This window comes from Mobula hypostoma, chromosome 17 (genome assembly GCF_963921235.1).
Source record: "Mobula hypostoma chromosome 17, sMobHyp1.1, whole genome shotgun sequence".
NCBI classification, from domain to species: Eukaryota; Metazoa; Chordata; class Chondrichthyes; order Myliobatiformes; family Myliobatidae; genus Mobula; species Mobula hypostoma.
This window is the reverse complement of record NC_086113.1, coordinates 1,039,783-1,056,285: the sequence shown is the minus strand read 5'-3', so window position 1 is coordinate 1,056,285 and position 16,503 is coordinate 1,039,783. Positions and strand designations below refer to the sequence as shown.

General features: G+C 43.6%; 1 protein-coding gene across 5 annotated transcripts in view; it reads left to right on the top strand.

Annotated features, from left to right (window-relative positions):
- The window catches only part of LOC134357777 (alpha-1,6-mannosylglycoprotein 6-beta-N-acetylglucosaminyltransferase A-like), a 158,465-nt gene that overhangs the window by 83,780 nt on the left and 58,182 nt on the right, over window positions 1-16,503 (top strand). For all 5 annotated transcript variants that reach the window (XM_063069412.1, XM_063069411.1, XM_063069410.1 and 2 more), the window contains one exon: window positions 11,657-11,826. In XM_063069412.1, the coding sequence (XP_062925482.1) occupies window positions 11,657-11,826 (170 nt within the window). The remainder of the gene's footprint in view (window positions 1-11,656; window positions 11,827-16,503) is intronic.

Here is a 16,503-nt window from a genome sequence, read left to right as displayed (position 1 = left end):
TAGTGTGTCCAGGACAGATTCCTGTCACAGTATGTGGACAGACCGACGAGAGGGAATGCCATACTAGATCTAGTATTAGGTAACGAACCAGGTCAGGTCACAGATGTCTCAGTGGGTGAGCATCTGGATGACAGAGACCACCACTCCCTGGCCTTTAGCATTATCATGGAAAAGGATAGAATCAGAGAGGACAGGAAAATTTTTAATTGGGGCAGGGCAAGTTATGAGGCTATAAGGCGAGAACTTGCAGGTGTGAATTGGGATGATGTTTTTGCAGGGAAATGTACTATGGACATGTGGTCGATGTTTAGGGATCTCTTGCAGGATGTTAGGGATAAATTTGTCCCAGTGAGGAAGATAAAGAATGGTAGGGTGAAGGAACCATGGGTGACAAGTGAGGTGGAAAATCTAGTCAGGTGGAAGAAGGCAGCATACATGAGGTTCAGGAAGCAGGGATCAGATGGGTCTATTGAGGAATATAGGGTATCAAGAAAGGAGCTTAAGAAGGGCCTGAGGAGAGCAAGAAGGGGGCACAAGAAGGCCTTGGCAAGTAGGGTAAAGGAAAACCCCAAGGCATTCTTCAATTATGTGAAGAACAAAAGGATGACAGGAGTGAAAGTAGGACCGATTAGAGATAAAGGTGGGAAGATGTGCCTGGAGGCTGTGGAAGTGAGCGAGGTCCTCAATGAATACTTCTCTTCGGTATTCACCAATGAGAGGGAACTTGATGATGGTGAGGACAATATGAGTGAGGTTGATGTTCTGGAGCATGTTGATATTAAGGGAGAGGAGGTGTTGGAGTTGTTAAAATACATAAGGACAGATAAGTCCCCGGGGCCTGATGGAATATTCCCCAGACTGCTCCACGAGGCGAGGGAAGAGATTGCTGAGCCTCTGGCTAGGATCTTTATGTCCTCGTTGTCCACAGGAATGGTACCGGAGGATTGGAGGGAGGCGAATGTTGTCCCCTTGTTCAAAAAAGTTAGTAGAGATAGTCTGGATAATTACAGACCAGTGAACCTTACATCTGTGGTGGGAAAGCTGTTGGAAAAGATTCTTAGAGATAGGATCTATGGGTCTCTAGAGAATCACGGTCTGATCAGGGACAGTCAGCGTGGCTTTGTGAAGGGCAGATCGTGTCTAACAAGCCTGATAGAATTCTTTGAGGAGGTGACCAGGCATATAGATGAGGGTAGTGCAGTGGATGTGATCTATATGGATTTTAGTAAGGCATTTGACAAGGTTCCACACGGTAGGCTTATTCAGAAAGTCAGAAGGCATGGGATCCAGGGAAGTTTGTCCAAGTGGACTCAGAATTGGCTTGCCTGCAGAAGGCAGAGGGTCATGGCGGAGGGAGTACATTCGGATTGGAGGGTTGTGACTAGTGGTGTCCCACAAGGATTGGTTCTGGGACCTCTACTTTTTGTGATTTTTATTAACGACCTGGATATGGGGGTAGAGGGGTGGATTGGCAAGTTTGCAGACGACCCAAGGTTGGTGGTGTTGTAGATAGTATAGAGGATTGTCGAAGATTGCAGAGAGACATTGATAGGATGCAGAAGTGGGCTGAGAAGTGGCAGATGGAGTTCAACCGGGTGAAGTGTGAGGTGGTACACTTTGGAAGGACAAACTCCAAGGCAGAGTACAAAGTAAATGGCAGGATACTTGGTAGTGTGGTGGAGCAGAGGGATCTTGGGGTACATGTCCACAGATCCCTGAAAGTTGCCTCATAGGTGGATAGGGTAGTTAAGAAAGCTTATGGGGTGTTAGCTTTCATAAGTCGAGGGATAGAGTTTAAGAGTCGCGATGTAATGATGCAGTTCTATAAAACTCTGGTTAGGCCACACTTGGAGTGCTGTGTCCAGTTCTGGTCGCCTCACTATAGGAAGGATGTGGAGGCATTGGAAAGGGTACAGAGGAGATTTACCAGGATGCTGCCTGGTTTAGAGAGTATGCATTATAATCAGAGATTAAGGGAGCTAGGGCTTTACTCTTTGGAGAGAAGGTGGATGACAGGAGACATGATAGAGGTGTACAAGATATTAAAAGGAATAGATAGAGTGGATAGCCAGCACCTCTTCCCCAGGACACCACTGCTCAATACAAGAGGACATGGCTTTAAGTTAAGGGGTGGGAAGTTCAAGGGGGATATTAGAGGAAGGTTTTTTACTCAGAGAGTGGTTGGTGCGTGGAATGCACTGCCTGAGTCAGTGGTGGAGGCAGATACATTAGTGAAGTTTGAGAGACTACTAGACAGGTATATGGAGGAATTTAAGGTGGGGGATTATATGGGAGGCAGGGGTTTGAGGGTTGGCACAACATTGTGGGCCAAAGGACCTGTACTGTGCTGTACTTTTCTATTCTAAATCACTTATATACAGCATGAAACAAAGCAATCCCTGCGGAACACCACTAGTCCCTGGCGGCCAAGCAGGAAGGGACCCTTTTATTCCCACTCACTGCCTCCTACCATCAGTCAATGCTCTAACCATGCCAGTAACTTTCCTGTAATACCACGGGCTCTCAATTTGGTTAGCAGCCTCATGTATGGCACTTTGTCAAAGGCCTTCTGAAAGTCCAAATATACAACATTCACTTCATCCCCTTTATCTATCCTATGTGTCACCACCTCAAAGAATTCAACAGGTGTGACGGGGTCCTGGATTACCCCTATGAACTGTGCTCAATTACCCCTATGAACTGTGATTTTGAAGAGAGAGAGAGAGAGAGTTATTTAACATCGATATCTTGTTTTGAAAAGAGAGAGACAAAGACTAACTTTTGGACTGTCACTTTAAGGCACGAGAATAACTTTTGGATTTCTGCTGAGTTAGAGAGAGAGAGAGCTCATAAGTCACTATGGTGACTGAGGGCGGCGTTATTTGATGGACAATCAATGTTATAGTTTCTCTGCAGTATGTTTATACTTTCTCCAAGGACATTTGCCTGCTTGTACATTTCTAACACAGACAAAGGAAGGAGGAATTATTTGGGAGACAGTTGGTACTCAGTACGGTGAGATAAATGGGTCAGATGATAGACCTCAGGCACATGTTTTTGGACACTGAATGAGCTTTGTTGTGCCCACAGAAAAAGTGGGTTTTTGGAGGATTGATCAGTGGCTCTTGCAGTGAGAAAAGGGATTGACCAGTGAGGAGTTGTCCAGGTGTCTACCCTTGCCTGAAAACTGGTCACAGTCAGTGACTTGTAAAGGATTTTGGAGAACAACGGGAAGATTGACGGTGTTAGCTTACCTGAAGACTCAAATCTGTCTCTTTTTTCTCTTCATCACTACTCAACTCAACACCATGAACTGAACTGAACTCTACTCATTGTCGTAAGACTATCTATTTACCCCAGACTTGAAGAAGCTTGATTTTCATATATTTTTCCACACTTACTTATATATAATTATTTGCTAACATGTTTGATTTATCTGCATTTATATTATTATATTGCATAGTTACTAATAAATAGTATTAGTTAGTAGCAATACTGGACTCCAAAGTGTTTTCCATCTCTGCTGGTTCTTTAACCCGTCACGGGGTACGTGAAACAGGTTTGTCAGCCAAAATTTTCCCTTAAGGAAACCATGCTGACTTTATCCTATCTTGTACTGTGTCACCAAGTACTCCATAAACTCATCATTAACCATTGACTCCAACATCTTCCCAGCCACTGAGGTCAGGCTAACTGGTCTATAATTTCCTTTCTGTTGCCTTCCTCCTTTCTTAAGACCATAAGTCCATTCGACATAGGAGCTGAATTAGGCTATTCAGCCCATTGAGTCTGTGCCCACATTCACTCATGGCTGATTCTGGACCCACTCAACCCCATCCACCTGCCTGTCACCTCACTATATCACTTGATGCTTTGTTCAATCAGGAAACGATCAACTTCCGCCTTAAATAAACCTGCAGACTTGACCTCCACCACAGTCTGTGGCAGAGCATTCCATAGATTTGCTACTTTCTGGCTAAAAGGAAAGGTCCTCCTTACCTCTGTTCTAAAGGGTTGCCCCTCAATTTTGAGGCTGTGCCCTCTAATTCTGGATACCCCAGCCACAGGAAACATCCTCTTCACATCCACCCTTTCTAGTCCTTTCAACATTCAGCAGGTTTCAATGAGATCCCCACGTATTCTTTTAAATTCCAGAGAATACAGGCCCAAAGCTTCTAAATGCTCCTCATATCTTAACCCCTTCATTCCTGGAATCATCCTCATGAGCCTCCTCTGAACACTCTCTAATGACAACACATCCTTTCTGAGATATTGGGCCCAAAACTGTTGACAATACTGAAGTGTGGCCTGACCAGTGACTTATAAAGGCTCAGCATTATCTCCTTGCTTTTATATTCTATTCCCCTTGAGATAAACACTAACATTGCATTTGCCTTCTTCACCACAGACTCAAGCTGCAAAATTAACCTTCTGGGAGTCTTGAACGAAGGCTCACAGCCCCTCTGCACCTCTGATGTTTGAATCTTCTCCCCATTTAGATAACAATCCACACTGTTGTTCCTTTTACTAAAATGTGTTATCATACATTTCACAACACGGTTTTCCATCTGCCACATTTTTGCCCATTCTTCCAATTTGTCTAAGTCCAGCTGCAATCACGCTGCTTCCTCAGCACTATCTACCCCTCCACATATCTTTGTATCATTTGCAAATTTTGCCATAAAGCCATCAATTCCATTATCCAAATTATTGACAAACAATGTGAAAAGCAGCGATCCCAATACTGACCCCTGAGAAACACCACGAGTCACCGGCAGGCCAACCAGAAAAGGGTACCTTATATTTTCACTCGCTGCCTCCTGTTTGTCAGCCATCCTCTATCCATGCCAGTATCTTTCCTGTAACACCATAGGATTTTATCTTGTAAGCAACCTCATGTGTGGCACCTTATCAAATGCTTTCTAAAAACCCAAGTAAATGACATCCACTCCCTCTCCTTTGTCCATCCTACTTGTTATTTCCTCAAAGAACTCTAACAGGTTTGTCAGGCAAGATTTCCCTTTACAGAAACCATGCTGACTTTGACTTAAGCAACACACATAAAAGTTGCTGGTGAACGCAGCAGGCCAGGCAGCATCTCTAGGAAGAGGACTGCACCTCTTCCTAGAGATGCTGCCTGGCCTGCTGCGTTCACCAGCAACTTTTATGTGTGTTGCTTGAATTTCCAGCATCTGCAGAATTCCTGTTGTCTGACTTTGACTTATTTTACCATTAGTCTCTAAGTAGCTCGAAACCTTGTCCTTAATAATAGACTTGAACTCTTTTCCAACCACCGATGTTGTTGCCAATATGTACCATGACTTCTGACTGCTCACCCTCCCTTTTCAGAATATAGTAGGCGCGTCCAGAAACATTAAATGGGTGACCATCAGGAGAGGGCAGGGAGAACGTCAGACAGTGGAGAGTACCCCTGTGGCCATCACTCTCAACAGTAAGTGCTCCATTTTGAGTACTGTTGAGGGTTATGACCTACCTGGGGGAGGGAAGCAACAGCCATGCCTCTGGCACTGAGTCTGGCCTTGTGGCTCAGAAGGGTAGGGAACAGAAGAGGATGGCAGCAGTGATAGGGGACTCTAGAGTTAGGGGGATTCTATGGATGAGAAAAGGAAACACGGATGGTAGTTTGTCTCCCAGGTGGTTGGAAACTTGCTGCTTAAGGAGTGGAGTGACACTGCAATTTTCTAGTCCTCTGGCATGATGCCAGAGTCCAATGATTTTTGAAAGATCATTTCTAATGCCACCATAATCTCTAAAGCTACCTCTTTTAGAACCCGAGGGTGCAGTTCATCTGCTCTGGGTGACTTATGTACCTTTAGGTCTTTCAGCTTTTTGATGACCTTCTCCCTTGTAATAGTAACTGCACCCACTTCTCTTCCCTCACACATTACAACATCTGGCACACTGATAGTGTCTTCCACAGTGACGACTGATGCAAAATACTCATTTAATTTCATCTACCATCTCCTTGTCCCCCATTATTATTTCTCCTGCCTCATTTTCTTGCAGTCCTATATCCACTCTCATCTCTTTTATTTTTTACAAACTTGAAAAAGCTTTTACTATCCACTTTGATATTGTTTGCTTGCTTGCTTTCATATTTCATCTTTTCCCTTCTAATGATTCTTTTAGTTACTCTCTGTAGGTTTTTAAAAGATTCCCAATCCTCTATCTTCCCACTATTTTTTGCTTTGTTGTATGCCCTCTCTTTGGTTTTTACATTAGCTTTGACTACCCTTGTCAGCCACAGTTGTACTGTTTTGCCATTTGAGTATTTCTTCATTTTTGGAATACACATGTCCTGCACCTTCCTCATTTTTCCCAGAAACTCACACCATTTCTGCTCTGCTGACATCCCTGCCAGCAGCTCCTTCCAATTTACTTTGGCCAGCTCCTCTCTCATACCACTGTAATTTCCCTTACTCCACTGAAGTACTGCTACATCAGACCTTACTTTCTTCCTATCAAATTTCAAGTTGAATGCAATCATATTGTGATCACTGGTTCCTAAGGGTTCTTTTACAAACTCCCTAATCACCTCTGGTTCATTACATAACACCCAATCCAGTATAGCTGATCCCCTAGTAGGCTCAACGACAAACTGCTCTGAAAGGCATCTCGTAGGCATTCAACAACCTCACTCTCTTGAAATCCATTACCAACCTGATTTTCCCAACCGACCTGCAAGTTAAAATCTCCCATGACTACCATAACATTGCCCTTTTGACTCACCTTTTCTATTTCCTGTTGTAATCTGTGGTCCACCTCCCAGCCACTGTTGGGAGGCTGTATATAACTGCCAACACCGTCTTTTTACCCTTGCAGTTTCTTAGCTCCGCCCACGAGGACTCAACTTCTTCCGAGCCTATGTCACATGTTATTAATTGTGGAGGCATTAGTAATGACTGCATGTTATTAATGCATTTTTTAATCATCCATCCCACCCTGAGTCCTGCACTCCAGTTCCCACCCTACTGTCAAATTAGTTTAAACCCTTCCCAACAGCTCTAATAAGCTTGCTCACAGGAACATTGGTCCCACTTGGGTTCAGGTGCAACCTGTCACTTTTGAACAAGTCATACCTCCCCCAGAAGAAATCCCAATGATCCAAGAATCTGAAGCGCTGCCCCCTGTACTAGCTTCTCAGACATACATTTATCTGCCAAATCATCCTGTTTCTACTCTCACTGGCATGTGGTATGGGCAGCAATCCAGAAATTACTACCGTGGAGGTCCTGCTTCTCAGCTTTCTACCTAGCTCTCTAAATTCTCTCTTCAGGACCTCATTTCTTTTCCTTCCTATGTCATTGGTACCAATATGTACCAAGACATCTGGCTGCTCTCTCTTCCTCTCTAAAATATTTTGGACGCGATCTGAGACATTCCTAAATCTGGCACCTTGGGGGCAATATATTATTTGGGTGTCCCGTTCACATCCACAAGATCTCCTATCCGTTCCCCTGACTATTGAATCCACTATCACTATCACTCCCTTCTTCTCCCTCTTTCTCTTCTGCACCACGGACCTATGCTGGGTGCCAGTAACCCAGTCTCCATGGCATTCCCCTGGGAGGTCATCGCCCACAACAGTATCCAAAGCAGTATACTTTTTATTGAGGGGAATGGCCACAGAGGTGCTCTGCGCTAACTGCCGATTCACATTTCCATTTCTCCTGACAGCCCCCAGCTACTTGCCTCCTGCAACTTCAGGATGACCACTTCCCTCTAAAACTACCTGCCCCTCCATATCATCTACAAACTTTGCAACAAAGCCATCAATTCCATCATCCAGATCATTGACATATAATGTAAAAACAATCGGTCCCAACGCAGACCCCTGTGGAACACCACTAGTCACTGACAGCCAGCCAGGAAACACTCTCTCTGCCTCCTGCCAATCAGCCACTGCTTTACCCATGTTGGAATCTGTCCTGTAATACTATCGGCTTGTAGCTTGTTAAACAGCCTCATGTGTGGCATCTTGTCAAAGGGCTTCTGAAAATCCAAATACACAACATGAACTGATTCTCCTTTATCTATCCTGCTTGTTATTTCTTCAAAGAATTCCAACAGATTTGTCAGGCAAAATTTTCCCTTGAGGAAACCATGCTGACTCTGGCCTATTTTACCATGTGCCTCCAAGTACCCTGAGACCTCATCCTTAATAATCACTCCAATATCTTCCGAACCTCTGAAGTCAAACTAACTGGCCTATTGTTTCCTTTCTTCTGCCTCTCTCCCTTCCTGAAGAGTGGAGTGATATTTACAATTTTCTAGTCTTCTGGAACCATTCCAGAATGTAATGGTTCTTGAAAGATCATTACCAATGTCTCCATGATCTCTTCAACCACCTCTTTCAGAACTCAGGGGTGTACACCATCTGGTCCAGGCGACTTATCTACCTGGAGACCTTTCAGTTTCCCAAGAACCTTCTCCCTAGTAATGGTAACTTCACACACTTCATGACTCCTAACACCTGGAACTTCCACCATACTACTCGTGTCTTCCACCATAAAGACTGATACGAAGTTCTTATTCCGTTCGTCCACCATTTTGTTGTCCCCCATTACTACTTCTCCAACATCATTTTCCAGTGTTCAATATCCACTCTCACCTCTCTTTTACACTTTATGTAACTGAAGAAACTTGTGGTATCTTCTTTAATATTATTGGCTAGCTTACTTTCATATTCTATCTTTACCTTAATTACTTTTATAGTTGCCTTCTGTTGGTTTTTAAAAGCTTCCCAATCTGCTAACTTTCCACTACTTTTGCCATCCCCTGTCTTCCTGTCTATCCTTTTGATACAATATGTATCCTTGAATATTAAGCTCACAGCTATAATCTTCTTTCCTTCAGTGATGCCTACAACATCTTACCTGTGAATCTGTAACTGTGCTGCAAGTTTATCTACCTTATTCCATATGTTGCGCGGTTCAAATAAAAATCATTTCATCCTGTATTCACCCTCTTCGATTTTACCCGCCTTTTACATTGCAACTTATCCTCATACTCATTGCTGTTACTAAGGAGAAGGTGCTTGGGAAGCGGAACAGTCGGAAGGTAGGGTAAACCTGGACCAGATGGACTACGCCCCAGGATTCTGAGCGAGGCAGCTAAAGACATTGTGGAGGCATTAGTAATGATCTTTGAAGAATCACTAGATTCTAGCATGATTCCAGAGTACTGGAAAATTGCAAATTTCACTCCACTCTTTAAGAAGGCAGAAGAAAGGAAATTATAGGCTCGTTAGTCTGACTTCAATGGTTGGGAAGATTTAGAGTTCAATATTAAGGATGAGGCTTCAGAGTATTTGGAAGCACACGATAAAATAGGCCAAAGTCAGCATTTTTCTAAAGGGGAAATTGTGCCTGACAAATCTATTGGAATTCTTTGAGGAATAACGGGCATGATAGACAAAGGAGTGTCAGTGGATGTTGTTTACTTGGATTTTCAGAAGCCTTTGACAAGGTGCAGCACCTGAGGCTGATAGTCCTGACGAAGGGTCTCGGCCCAAAACATCAACTGTACCTCTTCCTAGAGATGCTGCCTGGCCTGCTGTGTTCACCAGCAACTTTTATGTGTATTGCTTAACAAAATAAGAGCCCAAGGAATTACAAGACAGGTGCTAACACTGAGAGAAGGTTGTCTGATTGCCAGGAAGCAAAGGCTGAGAAAAAACGGAGCCTTTTCTGCTTGGCTGCCAGTGACTGGCGGTGTTCCACAGGGGTTGGTATTGGGACCACTTCTTTTCATGCCATATGTCAATGATTTAGATGACAGAATTCAGTATTGATGAAGAGTCTTGGCCTGAAATGTCGACTGTACTCTTTTCCATAGATGCAGCCTGGTTGCTGAGTTCCTCCAGCACTGTGTGGATGTTGCTTAGATTTCCAGCATCTGCAGATTTTCTCTTGTTTGTAGATGATGGAATTGATGGCTTTGTGGCCAAGTTTGCAGATGATATGAAGATAGGCGGAGAGGCAGGTTGTGCTGAAAAAGCAGGGACTTGCACAGACTGGGGGAACATGCAAAGAAGTGACAAAAGGAAAATAGTGTAGGGAAGTGCTTGGTCATGCACTTGGGCAGAAGGAACAAAGGAGTGGACTATTTTCTAAATGGGGAGAAAATCTGAGGTGCAAAGGGACATGGGAATCCTCATGCTGGATTTTCTAAAGGTTAACTTGCAGGTTGAGTCGGCAGTAAGAAAGGCAAATGCAATGTTAGCATTCATTTCAAGAAGGCAATGATACAAAAACAAGGATGTAATGCTGAGGCTTTATAAGGCATTGTTCAGACTGCACTTGGAGTATTGTGAGCAGTTTTGGACACCATATTTAAGAAAAGATATGATGGCATTGGAGAGGATCCACAAGGATGATCCCAGAAATGAAAGAGTTAACATATGAGGGGTGTTTGATGGCTCTGTACTCACTGGAGTTTAGAAGAATGAGAAAGAGTCTCATTGAAACGTATCAAATATTGAAAGGTCTAGATAGAGTGGATATGGAGAGGATGTTTCCTATAGAGGGGGAGTCTAGGACCAGAAGGCACAACGTCTGAATTGAGGGATGTCCATTCAGAACAGAGATGAGGAAAAATTTATTTAACCAGGGGAGGTGAAACTGTGGAATTCATTGCCACAGATGGCTGTGGGCAGTATATTTAAAATGGAGGTTGACAGGTTTTTGATTAATCAGGGTGTCAGAGGTTATGGGGGGAAGGCAGGAGAATGGGGTTGCAGAGGATAATAAATCAGCTACGATAGAATGACGGGACAGACTCACTGGGCTGAGTGAACTAATTCTGCTCCTATGTCTTATAGTTTTATGTTCTATCTAGCAGAGTGGCATGACCTTTCCAAAGGGTCAAAGCCTTTGTAACAAAGTTAAAATTATAACCAATATTCCTTGTTCAGCTTCTTGATGTAAATGAGAACCAGTCATCAGTTCTTAACATAAATTACAAACAATAATCAGTCTGAAGTTAAAAGGACAACTTTGTAAACAAACAGCGTAGTCTATAGAACATAGACTGCTGGCCTACAGCATGGGACTGGCTGTTCTAGAGATATGGTTCACAAAGTGAAGTGCCATGAAGCATCCTTGTCTCCATCAGCTGAACATAAGACAATAGGTTGTGTAACTGGCCTATATCAAATGAGACAACATTGGCTAAGATACTTACTTCAAGGAAGTTTACAGACCAGACTGATGTTGTCACTTAGCACATCAAATGTGATACCAGATGTGGCTGACCTATCAATAGCGGGGATATTTTTGTACTCAGAGAGTCAAACCTCACAGCATTCATTTTGGGTGTCTGCAATATCTGTTCCCAGAAGCTTTTAGACCCTCTGTATGAATTGCTTTCCATTTTTCTATCACCCATGTGTCTATCTAAGAAAATCTTAAATGTCTCTAATGTATCTGCCTCAACCACCATCTCTGGCAGCAATGCCACGCACCCTCCACTTTGTATATTAAAAAAAAACTTACTTCTGACATCCCCCTACATTTACCTACAGTGACGTCTCTGAAATTGGGCCTCGGTTCCCTCTGTCAACATAGTTTACACTTTTTAAAAATATTGTAACTTCATTAAAAGGTGATAACAATTTTCATATTTGCTCTGTTAGATTTTACTTCATTTAGGTCTTTTGACAAAGGAATCTGGATTTAAGATTGCCGAGAATGTCTTCAAAGGAGGTCCACTTGGGGAGTTAGTGCAATGGAGTGACCTGATAACCTCTGTGTACTTGCTCGGTCACAATATCACCATTTCCACATCGATAGATCAGCTGAAAGGGTAAGAGAAGCCAATCACGCTGCTTGTCTCTTGTATTAGTGTGACCTCTTGAGTCGAGTGTGATGTTCTCCTGAGGGGTTGTCTATTGGTGGATACTCGAGTCGAGTGTGATGTTCTCCTGAGGGGTTGTCTATTGGTGGATACTCGAGTCGAGTGTGATGTTCTCCTGAGGGGTTGTCTATTGGTGGATACTCGAGTCGAGTGTGATGTTCTCCTAATGGGTTGTCTATCGGTGGATACTCGAGTCAAGTGTGATGTTCTCCTGAAGGGTTGTCTATCGGTGGATACTCAAGTCGAGTGTGATGTTCTCCTGAGGGGTTGTCTATCGGTGGATACTCAAGTCGAGTGTGATGTTCTCCTGAGGGGTTGTCTATTGGTGGATACTCAGGTGGATCCTCGAGTCAAGTACGATGTTCTCTTTGGGGGTCGTTTATTCGTGGGTCTTCAGGTAGTTGTAGAGGCCGATCTGAGGTCCATCTATTCTAGTGCAGTGCGGGCAAGAGTGCGTGGTGACTGTGGTCAGTGGTTGGGTCGTTTGTTTGTTCAGTCTTTCCTTTCACAGCTGCCACTTGTTCTCTGCAGCACAGCAGAGGTATCTCTTATGTAGCTTCGCTCTCCCTCAACAGATTTCCTCCAGGTGTGTCTACTGAGTGTAACCTCTTCTCAGATTTTAGATGTAACATGGAATTTCTTTGATGTCTGATAATTTGATGTTATCTTTGATAAGTCATCTGGTGAGAACTGAATCAAGTTCTTGTGTCTGTGGGCTTATTTCAGCGTGAGACTGTCTGTGGTACACATGCACTCAGTGGCCACTTTATTAGATACACCTCAATTAACACCTAGGAAGGGAAAGGAATGAGGTCCTGAAAAGAGATTTTAGAGAGCGAGGTAGAAAGCTGAGAAGCAGGACCTCCCGGTAGTAATTTCTGGATTGCTGCCTGTGCCACACGCCAGTGAGGGTAGAAACAGGATGATCTGGCAGATTAATGTGTGCCTGAGAAGCTGGTTCAGAGAGTTGGGCTTCAGATTCTTGGATCATTGGGATTTCTTCTGGGGGAGGTATGACCTGTTCAAAAGTGACAGGTTGCACCTGAACCCGATTGGGGACCAATATTCTCATGGGCAGCTTTCTTTGAGCTGTTGGGGAGGGATTTAAATTTATTTGGCAGGGGTTGGGAACCAGACTGATGGGACTCAGGATAGGATGGATAGTAGAAAAGTAAAGATAGCGTGGATCAGACTGTCAGGAAGGGCAGGCAGGTGATGGGACATGCTCAGAACCAACAGGGTTGGTATCAGTACATTACAAATGCAAAATCGTAATCTCAATGTGCGTTGTATACGAAATGTGCATGATCTTGTTGCACTATTACAGATTGCCAGGTATGATGTTGTGGCCATTACTGAGTCGTAGCTGAAGGATGGTTGTAGTTGGGAGCTGAGTGTCCAAGGTTTCACGTTATATCGGAGGGATAGGAAGGTATGCAGAGGGGTTGGTGTGGCTCTACTGGTAAAGAATGGCATCAAATCAGTAGAAAGATGTGACATAGGATTGAAAGATGTTGCATCCTTGTGAGTTGAGTTAAGAAACTGCAAGGGTGAAAGGATATTGATGGCAGTTATGTACAGGCCTCCCAACAGTGGCTGGGAGGTGGACCACAGATTACGACAGAAATAGAAAAGGTGAGTCAAAAGGGCAATGTTATGGTAGTCATGGGAGATTTTAACATGCAGGTCGGTTGGGAAAATCAGGTTGGTAATGAATCTCAAGGGAGTGAGTTTGTTGAATGCCTAAGAGATGGCTTTTTAGAGCAATTTGTCGTTGAGCCTACTAAGGGATCAGCTATACTGGATTGGGTGTTATGTAATGAACCAGAGGTGATTAGGGAGTTTAAGGTAAAAGAACCCTTTGGAACCAGTGATCACAATATGATTAAATTCAACTTGAAATTTGTTAAAGAGAAACTAAAGTCTGACATAGAAGTATTTCAGTGGAGTAAGGGAAATTACAGTGGTATGAGAGAGGAGCTGGCCAAAGTAAACTGGAAGGAGCTGCTGGCAGAGATGTCAGCAGAGCAGCAATGGTGTGAGTTTCTGGGAAAAATGAGGAAGGTGCCGGACATGTGTATTCCAAAAATGAAGAAATACTCAAATGGCAAAACAGTACAACCGTGGCTGACAAGAGTAGTCAAAGCTAATGTAAAAACAAAAGAGAGGGCATAGAACAAAGCAAAAATTAGTGGGAAGATAGAGGATTGGGAAGTTTTTAAAAACGTACAGAGAGCAACTAAAAGAATCATTAGAAAGGAAAAGATGAAATATAAAAGCAAGCTAGCAAATAATATCAAAGTGGATAGTAAAAGCTTTTTCAAGTATGCAAAAAATAAAAGAGAGATGAGAGTGGATATAGGATTGCTAGAAAATGAGGCAGGAGAGATAATAATGGGGGACAAGGAGATGGCTGATGAACTAAATGAGTATTTTGCGTCAGTCTTCACTGTGGAAGACACTAGCAGTATGCCTGATGTTGTGGTGTGTGAAGGAAGAAAAGTGGGTGCAGTTACTGTTACAAGGGAGAAGGTCGTCAAAAAGCTGAAAGCTAAAGGTACATAAGTTACCCAGACCAGATGAACTGCACCCTCGGGTTCTGAAAGAGGCAGTGTTAAAGATTGTGGTTGCATTAGAAATGACCTTTCAAAAATCATTGGACTCTGGCATGGTGCCAGAAGACTGGAAAATTGCAAATGTCACTCCGCTCTTTAAGAAAGGAGGAAGGCAGCAGAAAGGAAATGATAGACCAGTTAGCCTGACCTCAGTGGTTGGGAAGATGTTAGTCAATTGTTAAGAACAAGGTGATTGGGTACTTGGTGATGTTACGCACCCCGTAACTGGGTTGCCAAACCAGCAGAAATGGACCACTCAGTTGGAGTCTGGATTACTGGAACTAAGAAAGTTTTATTAAAGAAATAAGCAACACAGTACTCTAATCATAAGGATATAAATGCAACAGGTTAGCAATGATAAAACACACATGTACACAGAACTAGGATAATAGGATCAATCAAGCTCTATCGCAGTCTAGGGGTAAAATGATCAGTCTCAAGTGACACAGAGTTCAGTTCAGTTTAGTTCAGTTCGCAGTAATCGCTGTTGTGCCGTTGGGGAGAGAGAATGAATATGCAAATCAGATCCAGACCCACCTTTGTTCTTCGCAGTTAGCTTTCGGCGCAAGCCCTTTTTAATGTCTTCTGAGGTCACTGACTGTGACCCCTCCGTTCCGGATACAATCGTTCTTCTGCGGTGAACCCGGCACCCAGGCAAGGGTGGACACACACACCAGGTTCCCGCCGATCGTATCTTCTCACCCTGTGCGTCTATGGTTGGTCCCGCGACCAGACCTCCAAAACACTCACCAACTTGTGGGGGCACACCGCTTTTCCAGGATCTCATTATCTCGTGGTGTCGTGGTGTGTCCTTGCCTTAGCGAACCCGTTCCTTTTATCCCCCTGCTGGAGTATCGCCTGTTCATCAAACTTCAAACAGTTCAGGTTCAAAGCAACCGGTCTCTGACAATACTCGGAACAGTGTCTCCTTTTTGTTAATCCCTCTCATCTCTCATTAACATTTCTGAATGTTCCCCCATTGTCTTTCTTATCGGCCTCAATCTTCTGATAACTTGGTATTTTGTCACAGTGACACAGGACGAGATAGGGGCAGGTAGTGTTGAGGAAACACGTAGGATGCAGAAAGATTTAGACAGATTAGGAGAATGGGCAAGAAAGTGGCAAATGAAATACAATGTTGGAATGTACATGGTCATGCACTTTGGTAGTAGAAATAAATGTCTAGACTTTTTTCTAAACAGGGAAAATCCAAAAATCTGAGCTGCAAAGGGATTTGGGAGTCATTGTGCAGAACACCCTTAAGGATAACTTGCAGATTGAGTCAGTGGTGAGGAAGGCAAATGCCATGTTAGCATTCATTTCAAGAGGTCTTGGATACAAGAGCAAGGATGCTATGCTGAGGCTTTATGAAGCACTGGTGAGACCTCACCTTGAGTATTGTGTACAACTTTGGGCTTCTTATCTTAAAAGAGAGGGTCCAGAGGAGGTTCACAAGGATGATTCCAGGAATGAAAGGGTTATCATACGAGGAACGTCTGATGGCTCTCGGTCTGTATTCACTGAAATTTAGAAGGATAAGGAGTGATCTCATTGAAACCTTTCGAATATTGAAAGGCCTAGACAGAGTAGACGTGGAAAGGCTGTTTCCCATGGTGGGAGAATCTAGGACAAGAGGGCACAGCCTCAGGATAGAGGGGCATCCATTCAAAACAGAGATGCAGAGAAATTTCTTTAGCCAGAGGTTGGCGAATTTGTGTAATTTGTTGCCACGTGCAGCTGTGGAGGTTAGGTCTTTTGGTGTTTTTAAGGCAGAGATTGATAGGTTCTTGATTGGACATGGCATCAAAGGTTACAGGGGGAAGGCCGGGGACTGGGGTTGAGGAGGAGGAAAGAAAGGATCAGCCACGATTGATTGACAGAGCAGACTCGATGGGCCAGATGGCCTAATTCTGCTCCTATGTCTTATGGTCTAAATGCATAAGTAGTTGCTCAGTAAAATGGTAGTTTGTCTTTTTTTTTATATCTTTTTAACTATTTCCATGAAACTTCA